Here is a 24957-nt window from a genome sequence, read left to right as displayed (position 1 = left end):
ATTTGATTTGATTGAGAATTATTTAAAATTCGATTTCCCCTTTCCTGGCAGTTATATACTCACTCTTTTAGTATTTTTAGTGGTTTAATGTCATCTGGAGATGATAGCCTTCATTCTTAACTCATTGAGGGCCCATGTTAATTGGTACTTTTAAACTCTTCAACCCCTAATTTCTTTAAGCAAAATTCCTCTTTTATATTCAGTATCTATGAATTCTCATCCATGCGGTTTTGGGGTCTGGCTAAATCTGTTTTGGTTGTTTCTGCTCTCATTCATGCTGCTTGTCTTCTTGTGTCCCTGGAGATGCAAGTCTATAATCTCATCACTTCATCTTATTCTGTGGGATTCCTGAGGGCCTGCAGGTGGGATGCTTTCCTCCAGAAACTGCTGTGTCTGCTTCTTCTGGATGCCAGGGAATAATTTTAGTGCATTTCAAGGATCTTGGCTCAATGTGAGAAACAGTGGAGCCTACAACCTCACAGGTGTTCACACCTCCTCTGACTTCAGTGCTTGATCAGCCTCGAGGTTCCAGGCAGTTCCATCCTGTGCCACTCAAGTCTTGCCGCTCCTAGACAGCTGCAGGAAATGTTTTCATGGGGAGAGAGATTCCTTGGAAAACCATACATTGTCTTGCTAATCTAGAATGTGTTAAAAAGTATGTTTTATCTAGGGTCCATTTGTTTGGCTGAAGAAGGGACTCTCAGACCTCCTAGTTTATCATTTTGAAATAAGTGGTAGCAATGATTTATTGTATTGGCTTATTTCAGTGGGACAAGGATGTCAGGTCATTGCTGAATCAGCATTTCTGTGACAGACTAATGATGTTTCACATCCTGATTTATACCACACAATCATCTTTTCACTGTATAAGCTGATGAAGGAGACAAGTAATATGTATAATCTTCAACTGTACGTAAACTTTGCATACTGTAAAATACACATTGTATACCTACAGTGTTAGGCTTGATAGATAGGGATGTGCTAAATAATTACTTTATTTTGTAAAAGAGTGTGTTTGTATTTTCTTCATATTTTGATTTTTTTTTAAATTAAGAGATCATTCATTTTGAGCTGTGTTATTAGGTGCAATATTCAAGTTTTTTGAAGATTTTACTTTATTTCATCTTCTTACATTACATAACGTGGAGCATGATATTTAGGATAATTATATGACACTAAATATGTAAATATAAATGTCTATAGGTACACATAAAGAGGTGCACACCATACTCTGTGTGCATGTGGGGGGCATATACACATACAACCATCTCTATTTGGTATTTGGCAGAATATTTTAATCTGGTTTAGGCCTCTGATTTTTCTTTCAACTGATGATATCAAACAAAATAAAAGGTATAGCTACATTCAATATTTTTTCAATTTTAAAGTGTCATTTAATAAAATTTGGATTATGATAAATTATTCGTTCTTTAACAGTGGGTGATTTTATCCCCCCCAGGAACATTGGTTCTTAACAGGGGGTGATTTTACTCCCCGAGAGGACAGTGGCTGTGTCTGGAGACATCTTTGGCTGTCACACTGATGGTGGTGAGGTGCCACTGGCATCTAGTGGCACCAGGCCAGGGCTGCTACGCAACATCTTATAATGCACGGGCCAGCCCCACAGCCAAGAACGATCTGGCTCTAAGTTAGCAGGGCGAGGGTGAGAAACCCTGCTCTAAAGAGATTCTCCTTATGACTTAGTTGATATAAAAACAAACTTGATGGAGAATCATGATTGAAGACCCAACATTTGGGCTCCATAGCTTTTAAATGAAAGTCAGCTAACAACTGTACATGCAGATTGAGATTCTGAAGCTTAATTTAAACTTGGACAAGCTGGCCGGCACGGTGGCTCACGCCTGTATCCCAGCACTTTGGGAGGCCAAGGCAGGCAGATCACCTGAGGTCAGGAGTTCGAGACCAGCCTGGCCAACATGGCGAAGCCCCGTCTCTACTAAAAATACAAAAATTAGCCCGGCATGGTGGTGGGCACCTGTAATCCCAGCTACTTGGGAGGGTGAGGCAGGAGAATCGCTTGAACCCGGGAGGTGGAGGTTGCAGTGAACCGAGATCGTGCCACTGCACTCCAGCCTGAGCAATAGAGCAAGACTCTGTCTCAAAAAAAAAAAAAAAAAAATTAAAAAATTAAAAGAAAAAAGCACAGACAAGCTGCTGTTTCCAATATTTGCAGTCTTTCAGCGCGATGGAATCACAGTGAAAAGGCCACACCCACAGAGGTGCTGGGCAGCTGAGCCACCGGCACCTGCTGCTTTCCGGTGACCTCCCACAGTGGCTCGGTCGTGAGCCTCTGGGCATCCCTGTGTGGGACCTTGGCCGCCTGGGCAGAAGGCTCCTGCGTCTCATCTTCTCTCTTCTACTCTTTCCTGCCTTTCCCTGAGTACAGTTTTCTGAATCTGCCTAGTACTGTGAAAATAGTTACATGTGCCAGTTAAATAGACTTTTCCTTCCTTTCTTTGAAGATTACAAAAACTGCATTAAAAATGTCTTTTAAAACTCTGTGATGTTTAACTTTAAAAAGAAATTGGAAATGTGACTTTCTTGAAAGATCTATATGGAGTGGTATTTCATTATGTACGACTGAACAGTATCTTTATACACAGGTCTTAAAGAGAGTCTTCCATTCGGATTTAAATTTAACATGGACCTTAACTCAAATCAATGAGGGATTTCTGCCACTGCTGTTGGACTTTTTCTCCATGAATCTTCGTTGTGCATATATGATAGTAAATTATTTATAGACTGTGTATTTGAGTCTGATCTTTTATAAGAAGCAGGAATCTGGTTCTACCTTATGTTCACGTCTTTTCATTTTCAAGACTTTTTTTTTAAATCTTGCATATATTTTCGGTTCTAAACTGATTCTCACCACACATCCTTTCTTCTAGGCATTGGCACATCTCCACTTAATAGAATATGTTGGAGAACAAACTGCTTTGCTAATAAAGGTAAAATAAATGCTATAATAGAAGGCACTCCAGCCACTGTTCTTTGATTTTGTGAAAAAAATTTAAAAAAAAAAAAGCACTCTGGTAAGAACAGGTCACATTAATTATGTAAAAAGGCACAGCAGGGAACCTGTTCTATCCTGTGCAGCCCAGAGATGAAGGGAGACTTTTTCCGAAGAATATGTAATTACAGATGCCTGCTCTTTTGCTTTTAGCCTTTATTTAAAGCCTGTCTGAGAAGGAGTGGGATTGACACCAGCCTCAGTAAATGAGTGCTGCAGGTGCCTCAGCCCCAGGGGTCTGCCGGGCCACTGGGTCAATGTGACCAGTGTGCACAGCCACCACATGGGGATGAGGGGCAGGGTCACTCTGCCTCCCCATCCGGGGGGCTGGCAGGCCTGGGCATGGCTGGGCTTTGCTGGTAGAAACCCAGCAGAGGCTCCTGGTGTGGGTGTGGCCCTGGCTTGCACACCTATGTCTGCCTTGGTCTCGTGATGGGTAAGAGGAAGGACTAACACCCTCGGGCCCCTCTGAGTCTCGTGGCTGTTGGGTCTGACCCTAAGTGCATGCGATGGAACACTGCAGCTGCTATTGTCCTCCTTCCAGATGGTCCCAGAGGAGCAGCGCCTCACAGCCGCCATTGTCCTGGTGGTGTGGGTCTCAGCCCTGGCGTCGTCCCTGATTGACAACATCCCGTTCACTGCTACCATGGTGAGTTGCACGTGTCCATGTTGAGGGCTCAACTTTAGCCTGGACATAGCCTGGGGCTCACCCTCCCTTCCTAAGGCGGCAGAGGATGAAGCCTGCCCCTCTGCTGCACTCACAGGTGTAGAGGACAAAAGTGAGCAGAGCCCAGGGCAGCTGGGTGGGGAGTGCCAAGAGCCCAGACTGCAGGCTGGGAGCCGAGGCTCTGCAGCTGCTGTGGACAGCACGTCCTGGGGTGACTGGTGATCTCGAGGTCAGCCCCACTGAGAGCTGCCACCCCTCCCAGAAAAGGCTGTGCTTGCTTGCTTGCTTTCTCTCTCTCTCTCTCTCTCTCTCTTTCTTTCTTTCTTTCTTTCTTTCTTTCTTTCTTTCTTTCTTTCTTTCTTTCCTTTCCTTTCCTTTCCTTTCCTTTCCTTTCCTTTCCTTTCCTTTCCTCTCCTCTCCTCTCCTCTCCTCTCCTCTCCTTTCCTTTCCTTTCCTTTCTGTCTTTCCTTCCCTCCCTCCCTCCCTTCCTTCCTTCCTTCTTTCCTTCCTTCCTTCCTTTCGAAAATTGTGAGACATCAAAAGATAGAGACTTCCATCTTCATTTGTGGCAGAGGCAAAAGCTATTCTAACCAGCCTGTGTGTCTCCTAGTGCTTGGCCTGGGCAAGATCTTTCATTCTCTGTGTGGTCTTGAGCCCCAGCCAGGATTGGAAGTACACATCGAAGACCTTTAGTTGGGCAGATGAGCCTGTTCCTCGTGTGACTTCTGCCGTCACTGATTGCTTGGCTCAGGGCAGGAACTGGGAATCCAGGTGTGGCAAAGTAAAGATAGGCCCAGGGGCTTGCACACAAGTCACTGGGGTCCTCTCACAAACACTTGAGGTCCCAGGTGTGCAGGGCACAGGCCAGAAGCCTGGTGAGCACTCCCCATGGCAGGACACAGGGCAGGGGAGAGCCCTCTGTTCTTCTGACTCTGAGGGTCTCCCCCTTCCCCGCAGGGAACATCCCATGCAAGGGGGTCCCAAGACATCCCATCGCCCTGTATAGTATTCTGAACAATGGCAACCCCGGGCTGGAGCAGCAGGCCTGGCTGTGTGGGGAGAAGGGCAGGCCAGGCTCATGCAGCGCCGACCTTAGGCGGATCTGGGAACCTGCATCCCTCGCTTGCAGCCTGGAATTTAGTTTCTGCCTAGGTTGGCCCTCTAGTTGCTTGGCTGTTGTTCTCCTTCCAGGGCCTGGGTGTGGTAATCCTGAACTAACTCGGTGGCTGTTATTTTTTTGGTGAAGTTCCAAATTGGAGAACTCTTGCGGCTGTTGTCAAATGTCCCAGCTGTGGCCCAGCTGGCTCCACCTCTCCCTGCGCCCCAGGCAGGCTGATGCCTTCTGGCAGGGCTGCCCTTACCCAATCCTCAGCTTCATCCTGTGCATTCATCCTGTTCTCCAGGGAAACACAGTCCACAGGAGACTCCGCGCTGTCCCAGCCAGTGAGGCCACAGTTGCGGACCGAGTGCAGGACCCCGACACAGCCTCCATCAAGTGCTTCCTTCTGACCCTGCGCTCACAGCTGAACCCCACCTCTGGGGGGGCTCTGAGGTTTGCACCCAGATCCTTTCTGGGACTGAATTAGAAGAGCCCTAGCATTGATGATTTAAGTTGCTGCTTTTTCTGAGAATAGGACACGTTCACAGTTTTGTTCCATAAATTTTTATGACTAAAATTTAACTTTATAAAATGGAATCAGAGACAATAGTACAACAAATATCCATACGTTCACCACACAAAGTGAGAAAGTGTCAACATTTTATCCTCTTTGCCTCAGAATTTGTTGTGTGTTTTATTAAGAAATACAACATTACAGATAAACAGGCAGGTCTCTGTTCTTCCCCTGGAGTCTCAGGACCATCTCTGCCCTCATGAATGTGGGTCCCATCCATCTCTGCAGTGGCCGCTGTGGGGGTGCTGAGGGTGGGATGCTGGCTCTTGTGTGTCCACAGGGGCGGAAGCCACATACAGCATGACCACAGCAGCCACAGGGTGCAGAGGCGGACACACAGCTCTTCAAAGCCCATGCATCTCCCCTGAGTGACTGTGCCACACTAGCATGAGGTGTCTGCGGTGGCCACATCACGGGAGGGACATGGGGAGCCACTGGGGTTTGCTGCCTCAGGCTGGAAGCGGCATGCAGCGATGGTCACAATCCTTGGGTGGGAAGGGGACATGTGGCCCTTCCCTGGAGCAGGGATCTGCGAAGTGGGTGGGCGTCGAGGTCTCTCCACTTTCCCTCATTCCCTTCTCCCCTCTTTTGCTTTGAGTGTCTTTTCACCACATTTTTTAAAAAGCTGTATTGAAGTCATTGACAAAAATCTGCACCTATCGAATGTATAAGTTTTCATGAATTTGGACATATATGTGTATAATTGTGATAATATCACCACAATCAAGGTACTGAACGCATGCATCATCTCCATACATGTCCTTATGTGTATATATGTGTGCTTCATGGTAAGAACACTTAACACCCATCTGACCTCTTAGTACACTTTGAAGTGCATGATACCATATTAACGCTAGGCACTGTGTCATACCACGGCCCCTGGAATGTACCCGTCTGGGATAACTGAAACTCTACCCATTGAGCAGCCTCTGCCCATCCCCCTCCCTCCACCCCCGACAGCCACCATTCTACTCTCTGCTTCCGTGCGCATGACGATTTTAGATTCCACACACGATGGAATCAGGCGGTATTGCTCCTTCTGTAACTCGCTTATCTCACGTAGCATAATGCTGTCTGCGTTCATCCATGTTGTCACAAATAGCAGGATTTTCTGCCCTTTTAAGTCCGAATCACCTTTCATTGCATATATATTCATATACCACATTTTCTTTATCCACATGTCCATCAGTGGACATGCAAGTTTTTCCCATGTCTTGGCTATTCTGAGTAATGCTACAGTGAAAATGGGAGTACAGCTATTTCTTCTTCGAGAGCCTGATTTCTGCTGCAGGTGGTTAGAAGATATGGTCTATAGGATTTCATGCTTAGAAACCCCCAAAACATCATCTGACTTACCATGTGACTGTTTTTCTCCAGCTGCACGCCTAAAAAGCTGCATGTCAGCTTCTGCACACTGCGGCTGCTTCGGTCACTCCGTGTTTGGCTTCTGCCCCTGCTGACACACAGGAGCCAGGATCCTGCCCCAGCTCCTCCCACAGTGGGCTGCTGCATAGGTGGTTACAACTCGAATTCATGAAGGCAGCTCCCTGAGGAGAGGGAAGGATGAAAACAATCCTGGGGCCTGAGGGAGGAAAGGAGCTTCACATTTATTTATAATATTTTGTTCCTTAAAAAATAAGCAAAAAGGAAATCCTGCAGCAAAGGAGATGAAATGTTCAAATTTTCTCAGTGTCTGTGAGCAGTTAACATACATATATATTGCTCATATAATGTGAGCATTAACATACATAAGCATGTCATTGTGTTGTTATCCTCTAGATTCACTTATCTCTTTTAAATCAATCTGTTTTGATACAGCAGAGAACTTTGTTAATTGGTTTGTTTCTCCTTGCACTTCAGCACGTTTTTGCATTATTTACTTTGTGATCGTATTAGGTGTTAAAAGTTCATTATCTAGTAACTTCACAGTGGCTGGTTTCTTTTACCTTGTGCGAGGTCTCCATCTCTGCTCTGAGCCTCTGCCAGGTTTATCGTTTTCTAGTCCTTTATCTATTTATTTTAAATTCTTTTTCCAATTGCATTTTTAAGCAGCATGCAAGTAGATTTTTAAAATTCAAAGCAGATAATCTTTATCTTTTAAGAGAATAGTTTAAGATGTTTACATTTATTGTAATGACATCGACTTGAACTAAGTACCATCATTTCATTTTTTAATGCTTTTTCCTTGCTAATTCTTTTTTTCACTATCATTTCCTGACTTCTTTAGATTGATACATCACACCTCTGCATCCATCAACTGGTTTTGAAGGTACTGATTTTATTCCTAGTCCTTTAGTGGAAATCATTCTGTTTGTAATGCACATAGTGGTATCAACATTTCAAACAACAGTTGCAGTGAACAGAACCTATTTTAGTTAGTTTAAGATGAGAAGGAGTTTATCTAGGGATAGTACATAGTTCTTGGAATTTCTGAGAATTTCTCAACTGCACACTGGGAATGGGGCACAGCTGCCCACAAGCCCCCAGCTTTTGCAGCTTGGCCTGAGTGCTCAGGATCCCTGCCCCGATGCTGGCTGCTGAGTCCAGGGACTTCTGTCACCCTGCTCTTGAGTATGCCTTGTCACACCTCTCCTCCAAATTCTCCAGACTGGCCTCTGGAGCAGGTGTGTCTGATTGGAGGAACCCATGCCTGTTCTAGCTGCAATACAGGTGGCAAAAGTGTGTTTCTGGCTTCTGCCTTGGAGGCCCAGAACTCACAAAACAGATCTCCGAGGAGGCTTCAAAGCCTTTCTCCATCCCTACCTCAGCGCTTTCTCCTTGATGCTTCTGTGCTTCCTGGTGCAGAGCCTTGCTTGCCCTCTGGGTCCCACAGTACTGTGCACCTACGTCCACCAAGTCACTGGACAAGCGGATTGTCAAGAGTGTCTGCAGCTGTCTGGGAATGCCAGCTGTTTGTGTTTGTAGCCTCATTCACTAGCGTTATACCTGGCACCAAAAAGATATTTAGCAAGTGTTTGCAGATGAATAGGAAAGTGAACTAACTGCAGTAGATTAATTGTCCTGGAATAACTCTGTGTCTGCCTCCTCCCTGGCCTGCCATCCTCTGCTACTCTGTTACTGAGGGAGCTGGACACCCCATGCTTGCTGCATGTCTCAGGGTCGCAGACCCTAGCTGTGCACCTCCCTCCTGCCAGACCACCTGCCACTCGAGACACACCCTCATCTTCAGTGATGTGGTGCCACCTCTTCAGCACGACGCTGGGGCTCTTGTGCCTTTGACAGTGCTGTTCTTTGCCACTGGTGGCAGCTGTCCCTCTCAACTCCCTCCTTCCCTGTACTGGGAGCCAGCCACACCAACCTATAGCCCTCTACATTGCCTGGGTGGGAGCTGGTCCTTTCTCTGGATCTGCCTTCTCTCTGGCAGCCTCTGGGTACGATGGCCTGCCCTCTGGGTGGAGGTAGGGTGTCCTGCTCAGGCCCCCAGTCATGTAAGGCAACTCATTCATAGTAAATCCTCACTGGTTTTCTCCCACTGGTTCTGGCTTCTGACAGATGCAGTGATAGGAATGGCTCTTTGGGAGGTGATCTGGGTTTCCTGCCTACAGAGGGGCCCCTTTGACTGGGAGGACCTTTACACTGCACAGCTGTGGAGCCCTCTGAACCCAGGGAGTGACGAGGAGAGTATGTGGGTGGCAACGCGGGTCTAGTTCAGGCCTGAGATCTTTGCAGCCATGCGTCCCTCTGCACCTGCTGCTGATGTAGAGAGAAGGCAGTGCCGCCTCCTTGCCGTTCTGTAACGTTTGTGCCCCGGCCTGGCTTATGTAGATCTACAGAATTCAGGCATCTGAGCTTCTGCTGTAGTTGGCCTGGCTTCTTGGTCCTCAGGGTTGGCGCTAACCAAACACCCTTAGAGTAACTGGTCCTCTCTGCACCCACTTGGGAGGCCTGCTCAGTGTTCAGGTGGGGAATGGACAAGAAGACCAAAGGACATTCATGAAAATGCATCAGGAGAGACAGGTGTGCCTGCCCACAGCTGCAGACACAGCATGAACACAGGGTGCAGTGCCTGGGCTCTCGCCGCCCAGTCAGCAGAGCTGCCTGCCTTCCCTGCCTCCTCACCAGCCTCTGTCAGATGCAGAAACACACCTCTGGCTGGTGTCATTGGCCAGGTCAACAGGACACTCTTCACTGGGGATTTTAACATGAATAGAACCTTAAAAAGGGTCAGAGAGCAGGCAGGTGCAGTTGCCACCTCCAGTGACATGAATGCAGGCCACTGCGTAGGTGGGGAGAGCTGGCGGGGGCCTGGGCTGTGTGGGGCATTTCAGCAGCCTTCGCGTGGTATTCCAGGGAATTGAGTCTCAAGAGACAAAACAGAACCCATCTCTTCTCCGATGGCGTCATCTCTCCAAGCGTGTCTTCAGCTTGGGGTTGTTTCTGCTACATTTGCGTTGTCAGCTATGGCCTGAGAGCAACAGGTGAACTCTGTTCACATTTGTTCAGGATATTTCTCTTCCTATTTGTTTTCTTGGCATGGAGACATTTAACCAATATTTCCATACAGGGAAATCCCTTTCACACCCGCCGTCTCTTCTTTCTTCCTCTTGCCCTCTTGGTGGGCAGGCAGCCTCTGTGGTTGGAGTTCTTAGGGGTCCATTGCATGGTCCTAAAGACCGAGTTGGAACCGCTGAGAAACAGCATAATGACTGAGAATTCCCTGACAGTCTTTCTCCATTTAAACCTTAACTTTTCAACCTCATGTGCTTGAACAGGAAGAATCCTCAGGCAACTTTCAAGTTAAAAGATTATTACTCTTGTCCTGAATGTTGAATTCAAAGGCTGGTAATTTATGCACATAAATCTGTGGGTTTCCTTCAACTGACTTGCTGGCACTCATCATTATCTATGCTGTCACCTAGCCTCTGGGTGGAAGGCAGTTTCTCAGGCATCTCCTTTCCCCGGCTTTCTTTGCAGTCTCGCCCCATCCCATAGCCCTGCGGGCGGTATCAGGGCAGACATCCTGGGCTATCACACCTGGCACAGGAGAGCACTCTTTCAGAGGATGTGAAAGTCAAAAGCATTTCATTTGAGCTTTAGCTTTACAATTTTTTTAAAAACTTAATCTCATTTTTGTTTTAACTCCTCCTGTCCTGAAACATCCAGGAACATAATTATGTGGAGGATCAAACCCAGCCTGGCGGATTGCAATTAGGTTTAATAACATGAGCAGTTGGCACTATTAGCAGCTCAGGTTCTGCAGGAGGTGGATCTGGGCTTGAATCCCAACTCTGCCATTGTGCAAGCTAAGGAGGTGCTAGAGTTAGAGAAACAGAAATGGGAGGAGCACAGAAATGCCATTTTCCCCCATTTGCTTGGTGCTGAGCCTGGTACTGATGGGCTGTGTGGGTTACAAGTCTGCCCTGGACAGGTGCACAATGGATGCCCTCTGGGTGGTTGGGGAGCGGCCTCAGAGGGGCACTGCCGGCCCAGAAGTGAGGGTCTCCCATCTTCCATGGTCCACAGACCAGCTACTACACCGCCGGACCCCAGCTCCATGGCACCCCGTGAAATCCAAGTGGCACATTTAGGGGACCAGTAGTGTGAGAGAAGATTATCCACTGTGTCCCACCGACACAATACAACAAATGATAAATTATGAGGACACTCAGGGATTTAAGCACAGCACAAAAAATAGTTTCTGGAACTAAAACCTGTAATGTTTTCAACAAAAAATATTGAATAATGAATTGAAGAAGAGCAAAGTGTTAGGCCTGAGTTGCTGTGCTTGCAGCCAAGTGAGAGACATATGTGCAGGTACAGAACAAAAGCAAAGAGAAACAGAGTCGTGAAAAAGGGTGAGAGATTTGGAGGCGAGACCCAGGGGACCCAGCGTGGCCATGACAGCAGTTCCAGAAGGGGGAGAAGGAATGCATTGTACTGAAAAAGCACAGCCCTTTACCCTCAGATGGGGCTTGGGCACCGGCAGCATCACAGCACTGGGAACTTCTAACAGGTCAGGGTCTCAGATGCTCAGACCCTTGAGTCAGAGCCTGCATTTGGACAAGGTGCCGGGTGACCCACTCCACACATTGACATTGGAGAAGTGCTGGTCTAGGCCCGGCCCGTCGGGAGGACTTGTGCCCCTGCCAGCTATAAATAGCTCTCCCCTGCCTCATGGCAATCCATATCTCAGCTCTCAGAATCCCAGTGAGGGTGCAGCCTTGCCTGTGCTTACCTGAGGCACTTGTACACCTTCACCAGGGGATCCGCCTGGAACTGCTGCTGGGTGGCTGCTGTGTCCCACACAGCCAGGAGCCGACTGCAGCATCCCTCACCCATGCCCCAGGCAGCTCTGCCCTCCTCCCACCGCTGCTGTGTGCTTGCCATCTGCCTAGGCCACCTCTGCCCGTGCCCAGTTAGTTGCAGCCTCAGGGGGCCTCTCCTTCCTGACCTGTCAGGTCAGCCCTGCCAGCCTCCCGCTGATGATTAGTGCCTTCTCGGCCAGCTTCCCAGGCCCCTGAGTCAGACCCATTGCCTGGGCCAGAGGTCAAGCAGTGAGGACCATGTGCCTTCCAGCTGTCACACAGCGGAAAAGGAGCTTCAGATGTATATTTAGGTGAATTATGATGTTGTGGTATTTAAATTTGAAAGTATACATTTAAAAGAATGATGGGATGCCTTTGTTTAAGAATGTTGATATAGACTATGTCCTTGGGGACTATTGTAAATTGGAATGGCAAATTTGACATATGCACTTAAAATGTCTGAGGAGGCTGGGTACGGAGGCTCATGCCTGGAATCCTAGCACTTTGGGAAGCTGAGGCAAGTGGATCACCTGAGATCAAGAGTTTGGTACCAGCCTGGCCAACATGGTAAAAGCCTGTCTCTACTAAAAATACAAACATTAGCTGGGCATAGTGGCACATACCTGTAATCCCAGCTACTCAGGAGACTGAGGCAGGGGAATGGCTTGAACCCGGGGGGTGGAGGTTGCAGTGAGCCAAGATCGCACCACTTCACTCCAGCCTGGGCGAAAGAGTGACACTCCATCTCAAAAAAAAAAAAAAAAAAGTCTGAGGAGGTCTACTCTTTTTTCAAAGTTCTTTGGCACTGGGCAGGCAGCACGTCCCCCTGTATGGGTGCTGTGCACTGTGCATGCCTCTTGTGCCCCATCAGGCCTCCAGCACTGCCCCTCCTTTGAGGCTGATGACCATGCTTTCTGTCCGTGAGGACTCGAGGCTGACGACCACGCTTTCTGTCCGTGAGGACTTGAGGCTGATGACCACGCTTTCTGTCCGTGAGGACTTGAGGCTGATGACCATGCTTTCTGTGAGGACTCGAGGCTGATGACCATGCTTTCTGTCCGTGAGGACTTGAGGCTGACGATCACGCTCTCTGTCTGTGAGGACTCAAGGCTGACAACCATGCTTTCTGTCCATGAGGACTTGAGGCTGATGACCATGCTTTCTGTCTGTGAGGACGTAAAAGCAACCATGTGGGCACTTCCCACGTGACACCGTGGCCATCCAGTGCATCCTGGCTGCATTCCGGGTGTGTGGGGGGATGTCTGGCTCCCAACAAAGGCCGGTGCCTTCACCCAGGACCACATGCCACTGTCCTCCCTGCATCATTTATTCTTCACTCTGCTGATCATTTGCAGGAGGATCCAGACTTGCTGCCGTGTCTCCAGGCCTTCCCGCCACTCCCCTATTTCCTCAGTTTCCTGTAGCCAAACACTTCGAAAGGGAGTCTGTCTTGCTACCCTCTCTTTGTTGGAAACTTTCTTCACTTTTTCTTGGCTTTACTGCAATTGAGTTTTTCTTCCATAATCTATGGACATAGTTCTCTCCAAGATCACTAAGGACTAGTGCTCGCCCTCGAGAGAGACCCCCTTGGAACCTGGCCAGTCAGCAACATGACATGGAGGCCACCCCTCAGAATCTTTCCCCGCCTGGCCCCTCAGGTACTCCTCCTCCCTGCACGGGGCTCCTTCTCCTCACCTCCTTCCATGACCCTCTCCATCTTCCAAGCCCAGAACCCTGGAATCAGCTCTGACCTCCACTCTCTAGACTCATGGCTGCAAGGGTCTCATCCGAACACTTACTCCAAGTGCCATCCACAGCAACCTCTCCTGGGCTGCTCCCCAGAGCCTAGCCCCGGGTGTCCACCTGCCTCTCCATTTCTCTCCTGGGGCACTGCAGGTGTCACAGACTTAACGTGTCCCGAACTGAAATCCTGATTCCATCTTTCCCCACTCTTCCTTGCCCTCATAAATCGTGACTCCATTCTCTCAGTTGCTCAAGCCCCTGAGGCTGAGAGCCAGCTAACACCTCACCTTCTCTAACACCCCATGGCCAGCTGCCCCTCAAAGGTTTTGAATCTGATCCATTCTTGCCATCTACACTCCTGTCCCCTGAGGCCCCAGCAAGGACCACATGCCCTCCTGCTGTCACACAGTGGAAAAGGAGCTTCAGATGTATTGTTCCCAAATACATTCCAAATTGTTCCTTTTGTTTCCACTCTTGCCCTGCTCCTGAGAGCCTATGGTCCACAGAGGCTCCCTGCTTTGGTATAGCCCAAGGTCTTGGCGGTGGCCTGCACCTCTCCTAGGCCTGGCTGCTGCTTCCTCCCTGAGCTCACTTCTTACTGCTCTTCTCTCTGCTGACTTCACTGCAGCCATAGTGGCCTCCTTGGATTTCAACCTAGCAATCTCACTGCTGAGTATATACCCAAAGGAGATGGAATCATTCTACCAAAAAGACATGTGCCCTTGCGTGTCCATCACTATGCTACTCACAGTAGCAAAAACATGGAATCAACCTAGATGCCCATCAGTGGTGGATTGAATAAAGAAAATGTGGTACATAAACACCGTGGAATACCACACAGTCATAAAAAACAATGAGATCATGTTCCTTGCAGCAACATGGATGGACCTGGCGGTTATTATCCTAATCGAATTCACACAGAAACAGAAAACCAAATATTGCATGTTCTCACTTGTAAGTGGCAGCTAAATATTGGGTACATATGACACAAAGAAGGGAATAATAAACAGTGGCATTTTCAGAAGGGAGGAGTGAGGGATGAGGACAAGGGTTGAAAAACTACCGAGCAGGTACTATGCTCACAGCTTGGGTGACAGAAACATTTGAAGTCCAAATCCCAGCATCACACAAGATATCCATGTAACAAACCTGCAGGTGTGCTCCCCTGACTGTAAAATAAATTGATTATAAAGGCTTTTGGACTTTGTATGCTTTCTGTCTGAGATTCTCTTCACACAGATCATTAGAGCTTGGTCTTGCTCCTTCACCTTTTATTGAGTTTTACAAAATTGCTCCTTCCCAGTGCTAAATTGACAACCTCATCCTCCCTGTCTCCCTTTTTGCTTTATTTTTTTCCCCATAACACTTAATATCACCAAGCATACTGTGTATTTTACTTATTCATTATTCTTTTGAGCTGCTTAGTTGTTCAATGTTTGCTTTTAAATAAAATTATACATTCATACAGTTTAAAGTGCTAAATCAGCCTGGAATTCTTGTTTAAAAAATAGCACCTTTATAACTTTCATCACATTTCTTTTTCTCACAGAAAACCTTTTTTATCCTTTGCCACTTTTTATTTTATTTTATTTTATATTTTGTTTCCTGAGTGCTGCTATCTGCCATCTTTTTTCCCAAGCCCTGGGGTCTTTCCATCGATGTCATGTTTGTGGAGGCAATGGCTTCCTTCCGTTCCTTTCTTCCTTTAAGAACGTTGGTATAGACTACATCCAAATTTCATCAGGAACATTGATCTGTAGTTTTCTTTTCTTGTAGTGGCTTTGTCTGACTTAGTATCAGGGTAATGCTGGCCTCATGGAATGAGTTAGGAAGTATTCCCTCTTCTTCATTTTTTGAAACAGTTTTTGGAACATTGGTATTAATTTTTCTTTAAATGTTTGGTAGAATGCACCAGTGAAGCCATCTGGTCCTAGACTTTTCTTTATTGGGAATTTTTTGGTTACTGATTCAGTGTCCTTACTAGTTACAGATCTAATCAAATATTCTATTTTTTCATGAGTCAGTTTTGGTAGATTGTGTATTTCTAGAAATTTATTTATTTCACTTAGCACAATTTGTTGGCAGGTAATTGTTCATAGTATTCTCTTATAATCCTTTTTATTTCTGTAAGATTGGTAATAATGTTTCCACTTTATTTTTTGATTTTAGTCATTTGTATTTTATCTCTTTTTCTTAGTCAATCTAGATAAAACTTTGAGAATATCGTCGATCCTTTCAAGGAATCAGCTTTTGGTTTTATTGACTTTCTCTATTTTTTCTATTCTTCATCTTATTTATCTCTCCTCTAATCTATCTTATTTCCCTCATTCTACTAGCTTTAGGTTTAGTTTGCTTGCCTTTTTATAGTTTCTTAAGGTGTGAAGTTAGGTTATTTATTTGAGGTATTTCTTCTTTTATAATATATGCATTTATAGCTATAAGTGTTCCTATTAGCACTGCTTTCATTGAATTTCACAAGTTTTAGTATGTTGTGTCTTCATTTCTCTTTGTCTTAGGTGTTTTCTGATTTTCCTTGTAATTTCTTCTTTAACTCATTGGTTGTTTAATATTTGTAAATTTTCTCTTTTTCCTTCTGTTACTGATTTCTAGTTTCATTCTATTGTAATTAGAAAAGATACTATGTATTATTTTAATCTTTTAAAATTTATTGAGGATTGTTTTGTGCCCTACATGTGGTCTCTGTTGGGGAATATTTTATGTCTCCAAATTTTATAGTAGAAATATCTATTTCTCCTTCAATTATGCCAATTTTTGTTTCATATATTTCCATGTTCTATTTTTAGGTGTGTAAATATTTATAATTGTTTTATCTTCCTTCTGTATTGAATCATTTATAAATATATAATGTTATTCTTTGTCTTTTGTAACCTGTTTTTATTTAAATTCTATTTTGTCTGACAATAATGTACCCACCTCAGTTCTATTTTGGTTACTATTTACATGTAAAATATTTTTTCTTACTTTTAACTTATTTGTGTCCTTGTATCTAAAGAGAGTCACTTGTTAACAAAATGTGTATAGATGTATCCTGTTTCTTATCCAGTCTGCCAATTTCTGTTTTTTTTCTTTCTTTCTTTTTGGAGGCAGAGTTTCACTCTATTCCCCAGGCTGGAGTGCAGTGGCGTGATCTCGGCTCACCACAACCTCTGCCTCCCAGGTTCAAGTGATTCTTCTGCCTCAGCCGCCTGAGTAGCTGGGATTACAGGTGCCCACCACCACACCTGGCTAATTTTTGTATTTTTAGTAGAGACGAGGTTTCACCATGTTGGCCAGGCTGGTTTTGAACTCCTGACCTCAGGTGAACAGGAGAGTTTAATCCATTTACAATTAGTGTAATTTCTGATAAAGAAGTAATTACTCTGCCATGTATTTCTTTTCTGCATATCTTAGATTTTTTGTTTCTCAGTTTCTCCATTACTGCCTTTTTTTTTGTATTTAGTTGATTTTTTTGTAGTGTACAATTTTGATTACCTTGTTTTAATTTTCTGTATATTTTAGTAGTTATTTTCTTAGTGGTTACCTTGGAAATTTAAATTAACATCCTAAATATATAACAACCTGTCATGAATAACACCAAATTAGTTTCAATAACATACAGACTATTTAGTCCTTACTTCCTTTACAGTTCAGTCCTTACTTCCTTTACAGTTCAGTCCTTACTTCCTTCATAGATTACATCTTTATTAGCTGAATGCCTATTAAATATTTTTCCTATCTCTTTCTCTCCATCTTCTCTTTCTGGAAATCCTATAATGCATATGTTGGTAGATTTGATGGTGTCCCACAAGTCCTTTGGGCTCTGCTTATTTATTTTTTTTCTTTTACTTTCTGCTCCTCAGGCCTAAAATTTCTTCTTTTTTTGACATTTTAAATTTTATTTATTTTTTTAAATTGTGGTAAAACACATGTAACATAAAATGCACCATCTTAATCATTTTTAAGTGTACAGTTTAGTAGCATTAAGTAAATTTACATTATTGTACAACTATCACCACGATCCATTTCCAGAGCTCTTTTCCTTGCAAAACTAAAACCCTGTACCCATTAAAAATAATTCCCCATTCCCTAGTCCCCCAAGGCCTTGGCAACCACCATCTTACTTTCTGTCTCTTATGAATTTGAATATTCTAGATAAGCCCTGATAATTTCAAACGTCGTATCTTCAAGTTCACTGATCCTTTGTTCGGCTTCCTCAGTTCCACTGTTGAACTCTTGTAGTGAGGTTTCCATTTAAGTTATTATACTTTCAGGTCCAGAATTTCTATTTGATTCCTCTTTATAATTTATATCTCTTTAGTGATATTTAAATTTTGTCTGTACATCATTTTATTGATTTCCTCTAACTCTTTGCCTGTGGTTTCCTGTAGTTATTGAACCTCTTTAAGATAGCTGAATTAACATCTTTGACTAATAATTCTAATGCCTAGACTTCTTCAGGGATGATTTCTGTCAATTGTCTTTCTGTGAATGGGCCACACTTTCCTATTTGTTTGTATGTTGTGTAATCTTCTTTGTTAAGAGCTGAACATTTTGAGTATTATGTTGTGGTAATACTAGAGATCTAATTCTCCCCTTCCTCAGACATTGCTGAGTCTTGGTTGTTGAGTGCTGGAGCCATCCATTTATGATTTTTCCAAACATTTTTTGAAAAGTGTATGGTCATTGAAGTTTTTCTTCTATTATCTCTATAGTCAACTAGTAGACTGACAAAGATTTCCTTAAATTTCTGGCTCCCAAAAAATGTGTGTGTGTGTGTGTGTGTGTGTTAGGGGTGTGTGTTTGTGTGTGTGTGTACAGAAATAATTACTGCCACTTTAAATTCCCTGGAAGCTGTTCCATCACTTGGAGGTTGAAACAATGGCCAGCCTCTGTGCTGGCCCCTCAGTGATCAAAACAGTAGCCAGCAATCAACATACACAACCTCAGTTTTTGGAGGACAAGGTCGTTATTGCCTGCTCTGATATCAGCAAGTCACATCCTAAACATGAGCTGCCACCCCCACAGCTTCCTGCCACAGGGAGAGAGATGGGGAGTGACAACCACTATAAAAAAAGCCAAAATTCACCAAAACCCTTTTTATCAGTCTTTCCTGTGGTTGCTGAAGGTGTTTGACTACACTCTAGACTTCCAAAATAGTTACTGTTTGAATTGAATTGTCTCCCCAAAACATATACTGAGGTCCTAACCCCAGGTACTTTGGAATGTAACCTTACATGAAAATAGGGCCTTTACAGAGATAATCAAGTTTAAATCGGGTCACCAGGGTGGGCCCTAATCCAATATGACTGATGTCCTTATGAAAAGGGGAAATTTTGGCACAGACACACACAGGCACGGGGAAGGCTCCTGTGTGGCTGGAGTGATGCACCCACAAGCCAAGGATGGCCAGAATTGCCACAGACACCAGGGGGGCAAGGAAGGACCCTCCCCTAGAGCCATCAGAGAGCACAGACAGGCCAACACCTGGTTTCACACTCTCGCCTTCAGAGCCGTGCGGCAATGAAGTCCTGTTGTTTTCAGTACCCAGCTCATGGTGCTTTGTGACAGCAGCTACAGGGAGCTCATACAGTAGCTTCAGACAGTTCCTGCCAGTTCAGTCATCCTTTAGGCAGAGGTAGATTCCTGGAGCTTCCTGCTCTGCCATCTTCTGTGCTGTCATTCATTAGTTTTAAATTTTTCTGTCTGCCACTGTAAAGCAAGCTCTATGAGGGCAGGGATTTTTGTGTCTTATATTTACTGTCCGTCTCTTGTATCTAGAGCAGAACCAGACACAAAATGGAATATTCAGAATAATTATTGACTGAACTAAGAATAAATGAGCATAGACAAGATAACATGGTCCCAACCAGTGGAGGAGGGATAAGTGTTAAATGCAATGATGGAAGTAAGCTCTGGGCATAGTGTGTGATAAAATAGCAGCCACATTGAGGAACTCGGAGACTTCTCAGAGGAGAGATGCCCAAGCCTCTTAAGAGCTGAGCGGGAGGCTACGTGAGGGCAAGAGTGACCATGTGCCTAGGTGGAGATGTGGGCATGGGCAACTGCACAGAAGTGGCAGGTGGTGCTCAGGTGAAGGCCTGTGAAGACTGGAGTGTGTGAGGCAGAGGACAGCCTGGCGAGGGAGGGCTTGCCTCAGATTGAAGGGTGCGGAGTCAGGTCAGTTGCATGGGCAGAATTCAGAGATGGAAAGGTCATGGCTGGCTGCATGGAGGACAGAATTAAAGGGGCAAATGGTGCATCTATGTTGTGGGAAGGGGAGCTTGATCAGGGCAGGGCCTGGGAGGACAGGCCACAGAGCTGCGGGGCGATCCTTGGGCTCTGGAGTTTAGGGAGCTGGTTCTTATCAGAATTGCAAATCCCAGAGAGGGCTTGCTTTGAAAACAATGTCAGAGTATACTTTTTGAAGCAATCAGCCTGTAACAGAATCTGGCACTTGTAAGTATGCAGTTTGGAACATGGGGTAGGTTTTCTCTGGCTTTGGGTAATGGACCTCACAGCACAGGAGCACTTGCTGGAATTTCCACATCACTAAGCTTGAAGACATTGCCTCCTCCCTTGATACTGCAATGCCCCCACAAGGACCCAGGGTCCTGTGCTTAGTTGTTCTGACCCTGTCTCCTTGTTCCGGGTGGCGTGCCGTGTTCTGTAGGGTGGAGGCTGGCTTTGCACCAACAGCATGGTGCTCAGTGCCTAGGGGCCCCGTGGCCTCACAGTGATGTGTGTGTGTTAGCTCTGCTCATTGATAACTGGCTGTTGTGAGAAGTTGCACTTCACTCACTCCTCCGAAGAACGAAGACATCAAGTCTAAAGGTGCCTCTATGATAATCGCGTTTATCATAAGACAACAAAAGCAAAGCTTGAAAAGTGCCTCAGGGACTGCATGGGAGCACCCTGCTGCCAGGAGTTTCTGATTCTGCATCAGATTGATAGACGCAGAATCAGATGCTTTTCCTAGCGTGCTACTTATTTCTCTTCCAGTGTATATTTGACGCTACTGACAACAAAAAATTGAGCTGTTCAACATGCCCCTTGTGACCCAGCAAATATGAAGGGCTCCTTCTCAGACCCTGCAAGGCAACTCTCGAGAACTAGCCCCTGGACTGGTGGAGACATGTGCAGTAGCAGGCACATGGGTCAGCAGCCTGGCTGCAGCTTCCTGGTCTGGACTCTGCTGGGGCTGGGGGGACCCTGCTCCACATGTCCTCCCCATGGGGACTCCCCAGGGCAGCAGCAGTGCCCAGGCTCCATCTTCTGTTGTGGCCAAGAGCCTGAACCTCCAGAGGGGCATGCAGAAACACAAGATCTTCTGTCCAACCCACCCACATTCTATCGGTCAAAGGAAGCCACTAGGCAAGCCCAGAATCTGGGGTGGGGAGGAGGACCCACCTGCCCCAGTGGGATGCAGCAGAAGGCACACACGAAATCCTGCTCCAGCGGTCAGGAGCTGAGAGTGAATGGATCTTCCCAAGTAAGCCCTAAGGCACCTCTTTCATGACATTGGGGGACTGAGCACCCAGCAGAGGGTGGCTCTCTTGCCCCTTAATTCTCGGCATCGAATAATATTGCACATCATTCACATCTCCACACTGGGGTCCGCTTTCTGTTTGTGTTTTTGTGTAATGTTTTCCAGATCAGCCACCATTGGTGCTCTCCTCCTCCTGCTGCTCTTTAGAGTGGTTGACATATGCAACTGCCCGGGATGGCGGGCCCAGGGGTCTCTCCTTCACACCCTGTGGGCTCTCTGAGGTGTCTGGTGGGGACAACACAGCTCTCCATTCTCCGGAGCCTCCCGGAGGCAGGCTCAATGGCTGTGTCCTTCCCAGCTCTTTCTAGCAACATAAGCCACAAGGGGGCATGCTCTTTGAACACAAATTTCTTTTTTTTTTTTTTATTTTATTATTATACTTTAAGTTTTAGGGTACATGTGCACATTGTGCAGGTTAGTTACATATGTATACATGTGCCATGCTGGTGTGCTGCACCCATTAACTCGTCATTTAGCATTAGGTATATCTCCCAATGCTATCCCTCCCCCCTCCCCCCACCCCACAACAGTCCCCAGAGTGTGATATTCCCCTTCCTGTGTCCATGTGATCTCATTGTTCAATTCCCACCTATGAGTGAGAATATGCGGTGTTTGGTTTTTTGTTCTTGCGATAGTTTACTGAGAATGATGATTTCCAATTTCATCCATGTCCCTACAAAGGACATGAACTCATCATTTTTTATGGCTGCATAGTATTCCATGGTATATATGTGCCACATTTTCTTAATCCAGTCTATCATTGTTGGACATTTGGGTTGGTTCCAAGTCTTGGCTATTGTGAATAGTGCCACAATAAACATACATGTGCATGTGTCTTTACAGCAGCATGATTTATAGTCCTTTGGGTATATACCCAGTAATGGGATGGCTGGGTCAAATGGTATTTCTAGTTCTAGATCCCTGAGGAATCGCCACACTGACTTCCACAATGGTTGAACTAGTTTACAGTCCCACCAACAGTGTAAAAGTGTTCCTATTTCTCCACATCCTCTCCAGCACCTGTTGTTTCCTGACTTTTTAATGATTGCCATTCTAACTGGTGTGAGATGGTATCTCATTGTGGTTTTGATTTGCATTTCTCTGACGGCCAGTGATGATGAGCATTTTTTCATGTGTCTGTTGGCTGCATAAATGTCTTCTTTTGAGAAGTGTCTGTTCATGTCCTTTGCCCACTTTTTGATGGGGTTGTTTGTTTTTTTCTTGTAAATTTGTTGGAGTTCATTGTAGATTCTGGATATTAGCCCTTTGTCAGATGAGTAGGTTGCAAAAATTTTCTCCCATTTTGTAGGTTGCCTGTTCACTCTGATGGTAGTTTCTTTTGCTGTGCAGAAGCTCTTTAGTTTAATTAGATCCCATTTGTCAATTTTGTCTTTTGTTGCCATTGCTTTTGGTGTTTTAGACAATGAAGTCCTTGCCCATGCCTATGTCCTGAATGGTATTGCCTAGGTTTTCTTCTAGGGTTTTTATGGTTTTAGGTCTAACGTTTAAGTCTGGTACCAAAACAGAGATATAGATCAATGGAACAGAACAGAGCCCTCAGAAATAATGCCGCATATCTACAACTATCTGATCTTTGACAAACCTGAGAAAAACAAGCAATGGGGAAAGGATTCCCTATTTAATAAATGGTGCTGGGAAAACTGGCTAGCCGTATGTAGAAAGCTGAAACTGGATCCCTTCCTTACACCTTATACAAAAATCAATTCAAGATGGATTAAAGACTTGAACACAAATTTCTTACAGAAACATCACAGCCACTGTGTTTCATTGATTACAATAATGCCAAGTGCATCAATGTCAGAAAGGTGCACCAGAGGCTGGCACGGCTGACTAGAGAATAGTGCTTCCTGGCTGTAGAATCTGGTACCTGTTGTCATGCTGTGAATGTTAGCAGGCTTAGGGTGCCTGGCAGGGAGCAGCCGTGATAAGTGGCTTAGCACAGGGGACCCAGCGTGCAGTTTAGGGTCAGGGGACTGTGTGTGAGTTCCGGCTGGATTGCTTTCGAGGTCTGTGCTCCTGTGCCTCTCTGCATCCTGGTCTCCTCATCTGTCAAAGGAAGGAGTAACAGCACACTTGAGGGATGTTGAGGATTCAAGATGACGTGTGCATAGTTAGCACAGCACTCCAGGGTTCTATGAGCTCTGTTTTAATGGCCATGTTCTCAGGCCCTGTGTTAGACTCTGTGTGCCTTTACCCCGTATAAGAGCCACAGCAGCTGGCAAGGCTCAGGACCAGGAGGACCAGTTGGTGGCAGCTGGCATCAAAGACATACAGATGAGTTCAAACTCAAGTTTCTGTGGATTCCAAAGTTTGCTTTGGTTTCTTTCCACAAATCTTATGCTCCTTAGAGTTTGAATGCTGAGAAAGCATTTGGATTTTCTAAATTGGTCACAGTATGGCAGCCTCTCTGAGCGTCCATGGGACGTGGCATCAGTGTCCTCTTCCTCCACAGATTCCCGTGCTCCTGAACCTGAGCCATGACCCTGAAGTTGGCCTGCCCGCACCGCCGCTCATGTATGCCCTGGCCTTCGGTGCCTGCCTGGGAGGTAAGGGGCTGCTGACTGCATGGGGGTGGGGGTGCACACCCACACTTTTGTTCAGCCCAAAGCAACAGTTAGTGTGTATCAAATTAAAAGCAAATGAAGGAGAGTCCGGATGATTTCCTGAGTGGACACACATGTTCAGCTTTGACAGAGCAATTTCAGAGCAACTCCGTTCCTTCCCATTCTCTGCAGAGCTGCCCCCGACTTCCCAGGCCCATTGCCTCGGGGTGACTGGTTCTGATGCCTCACAGCTAATGTGTTCCCGCCGTGTGCCTGTGTGGGTCGTGCTTAGGTTTAGAAACAGATTTTGAATCAGAAGCCATCCACAGTTGCAGTTCTCTTTCTCTCTTAAGCAGTGGAGGGACAAATGGGTCAGCTAGAAGGGGAGACTCTAACCCATAAGAGTGGGAAGAAAGATTAAAGGATGTTTTTGGGGTGGGCATTGCACTTTGGAGACAGTGAGGAGTGTATTAGAGAGAGTGTTGGGAGAGACTGACCTCTGGTGAGCAGACACAGGGTTGTGGATGCCGTTGCTGTGGAGAGAGCAGCGGGGGAGTCCTTCTCACAGCTAAGAAGCCTGATCACCTTTGGGAACACAGGGGGATTGTGAAGAATCTTAGATCAACACATCAGATACGCTTTAAGTTTTTATTCTTATATCCAGGTATGCTTAGATAATCCAGCTTTCTTTGTTCTTTGATTGATTTCTGACTATTAAATCAATACCTCTCTGGTTAGTTTATCTCCTTGGCTGAAAAGGGGGATTAATGTCATTCAGTGAAGTTTCTGTAATGTCAGCGGCCAGCTAATTCATGTAAGTCAGTGACTGATGCCTCAAGTTCTTCCGAGAGTGTAGAACTTGTTGAAATTGAGTGCTGAAATTGCCCCTAAGAACCAGTCCCGGGAAGGCAATGCAGAGCTACATTTAACATCAACAATAAGGAACAGGATCCAAGGACACCTGGAAATGCATCCCCTATGAGGATTCTGTTCATTTGAACTTGCTGAGCATCTGCTATACCCTGACATTGTAACAGACAGTGAATTCACCCCCCTGCTGTTGAGTGGGGAGGATGGTCACCTAAACTAAGGTTACAGCATAGACTGACACGTCCTGTAACGGTGGTGTGCCCTGAGTGCACAGGGCCCTGAGGAGAGACTGGAGACATCGGAGGAGGTTCTGCAGACAGGGAAGTGTGAAGCCAGGTCATACAGAGTGAGAGGCCTCGTGAGCTAGTTTGGATTTCCCCAAAACATGTAGGATCAATGTGGAGGAGATTTCTCTAGGAGAGACATCAATGTGTGCCATTTATAGGCTAATTCCTAAAATAGGATTAGACATTTATTAACTGAGCACACTTTGGAAGCAGGGATGCAGCGAATAATGAATGTTTTCAGTCTTGGGAGCGTTTTAATCTAGTAGCTCTGGCGATTGAAAGGCACCTGTTCCTGGCACGGCAGGAGTGC

General features: G+C 45.7%; 1 protein-coding gene across 6 annotated transcripts in view; it reads left to right on the top strand.

Moving 5' to 3' along the window:
• OCA2 (OCA2 melanosomal transmembrane protein) overlaps positions 1-24957 on the top strand; it is a 342139-nt gene that overhangs the window by 222097 nt on the left and 95085 nt on the right. For 3 of the 6 annotated variants that reach the window (XM_004055869.5, XM_055362730.2, XM_055362727.2), the window contains 3 exons: positions 2910-2969; positions 3576-3680; positions 23400-23493. In XM_004055869.5, coding sequence (XP_004055917.5) covers positions 2910-2969; positions 3576-3680; positions 23400-23493 — 259 coding nt within the window. The remainder of the gene's footprint in view (positions 1-2909; positions 2970-3575; positions 3681-23399; positions 23494-24957) is intronic. The other 3 variants (XR_010130936.1, XR_010130935.1, XM_055362729.2) reach the window with 2 other exon arrangements.

This window comes from Gorilla gorilla, chromosome 16 (assembly GCF_029281585.2).
Source record: "Gorilla gorilla gorilla isolate KB3781 chromosome 16, NHGRI_mGorGor1-v2.1_pri, whole genome shotgun sequence".
In the NCBI taxonomy this organism is placed as follows: Eukaryota; Metazoa; Chordata; class Mammalia; order Primates; family Hominidae; genus Gorilla; species Gorilla gorilla.
The sequence above is the reverse complement of the archived record's forward strand: the minus strand, read 5'-3'. Positions and strand labels throughout refer to the sequence as shown.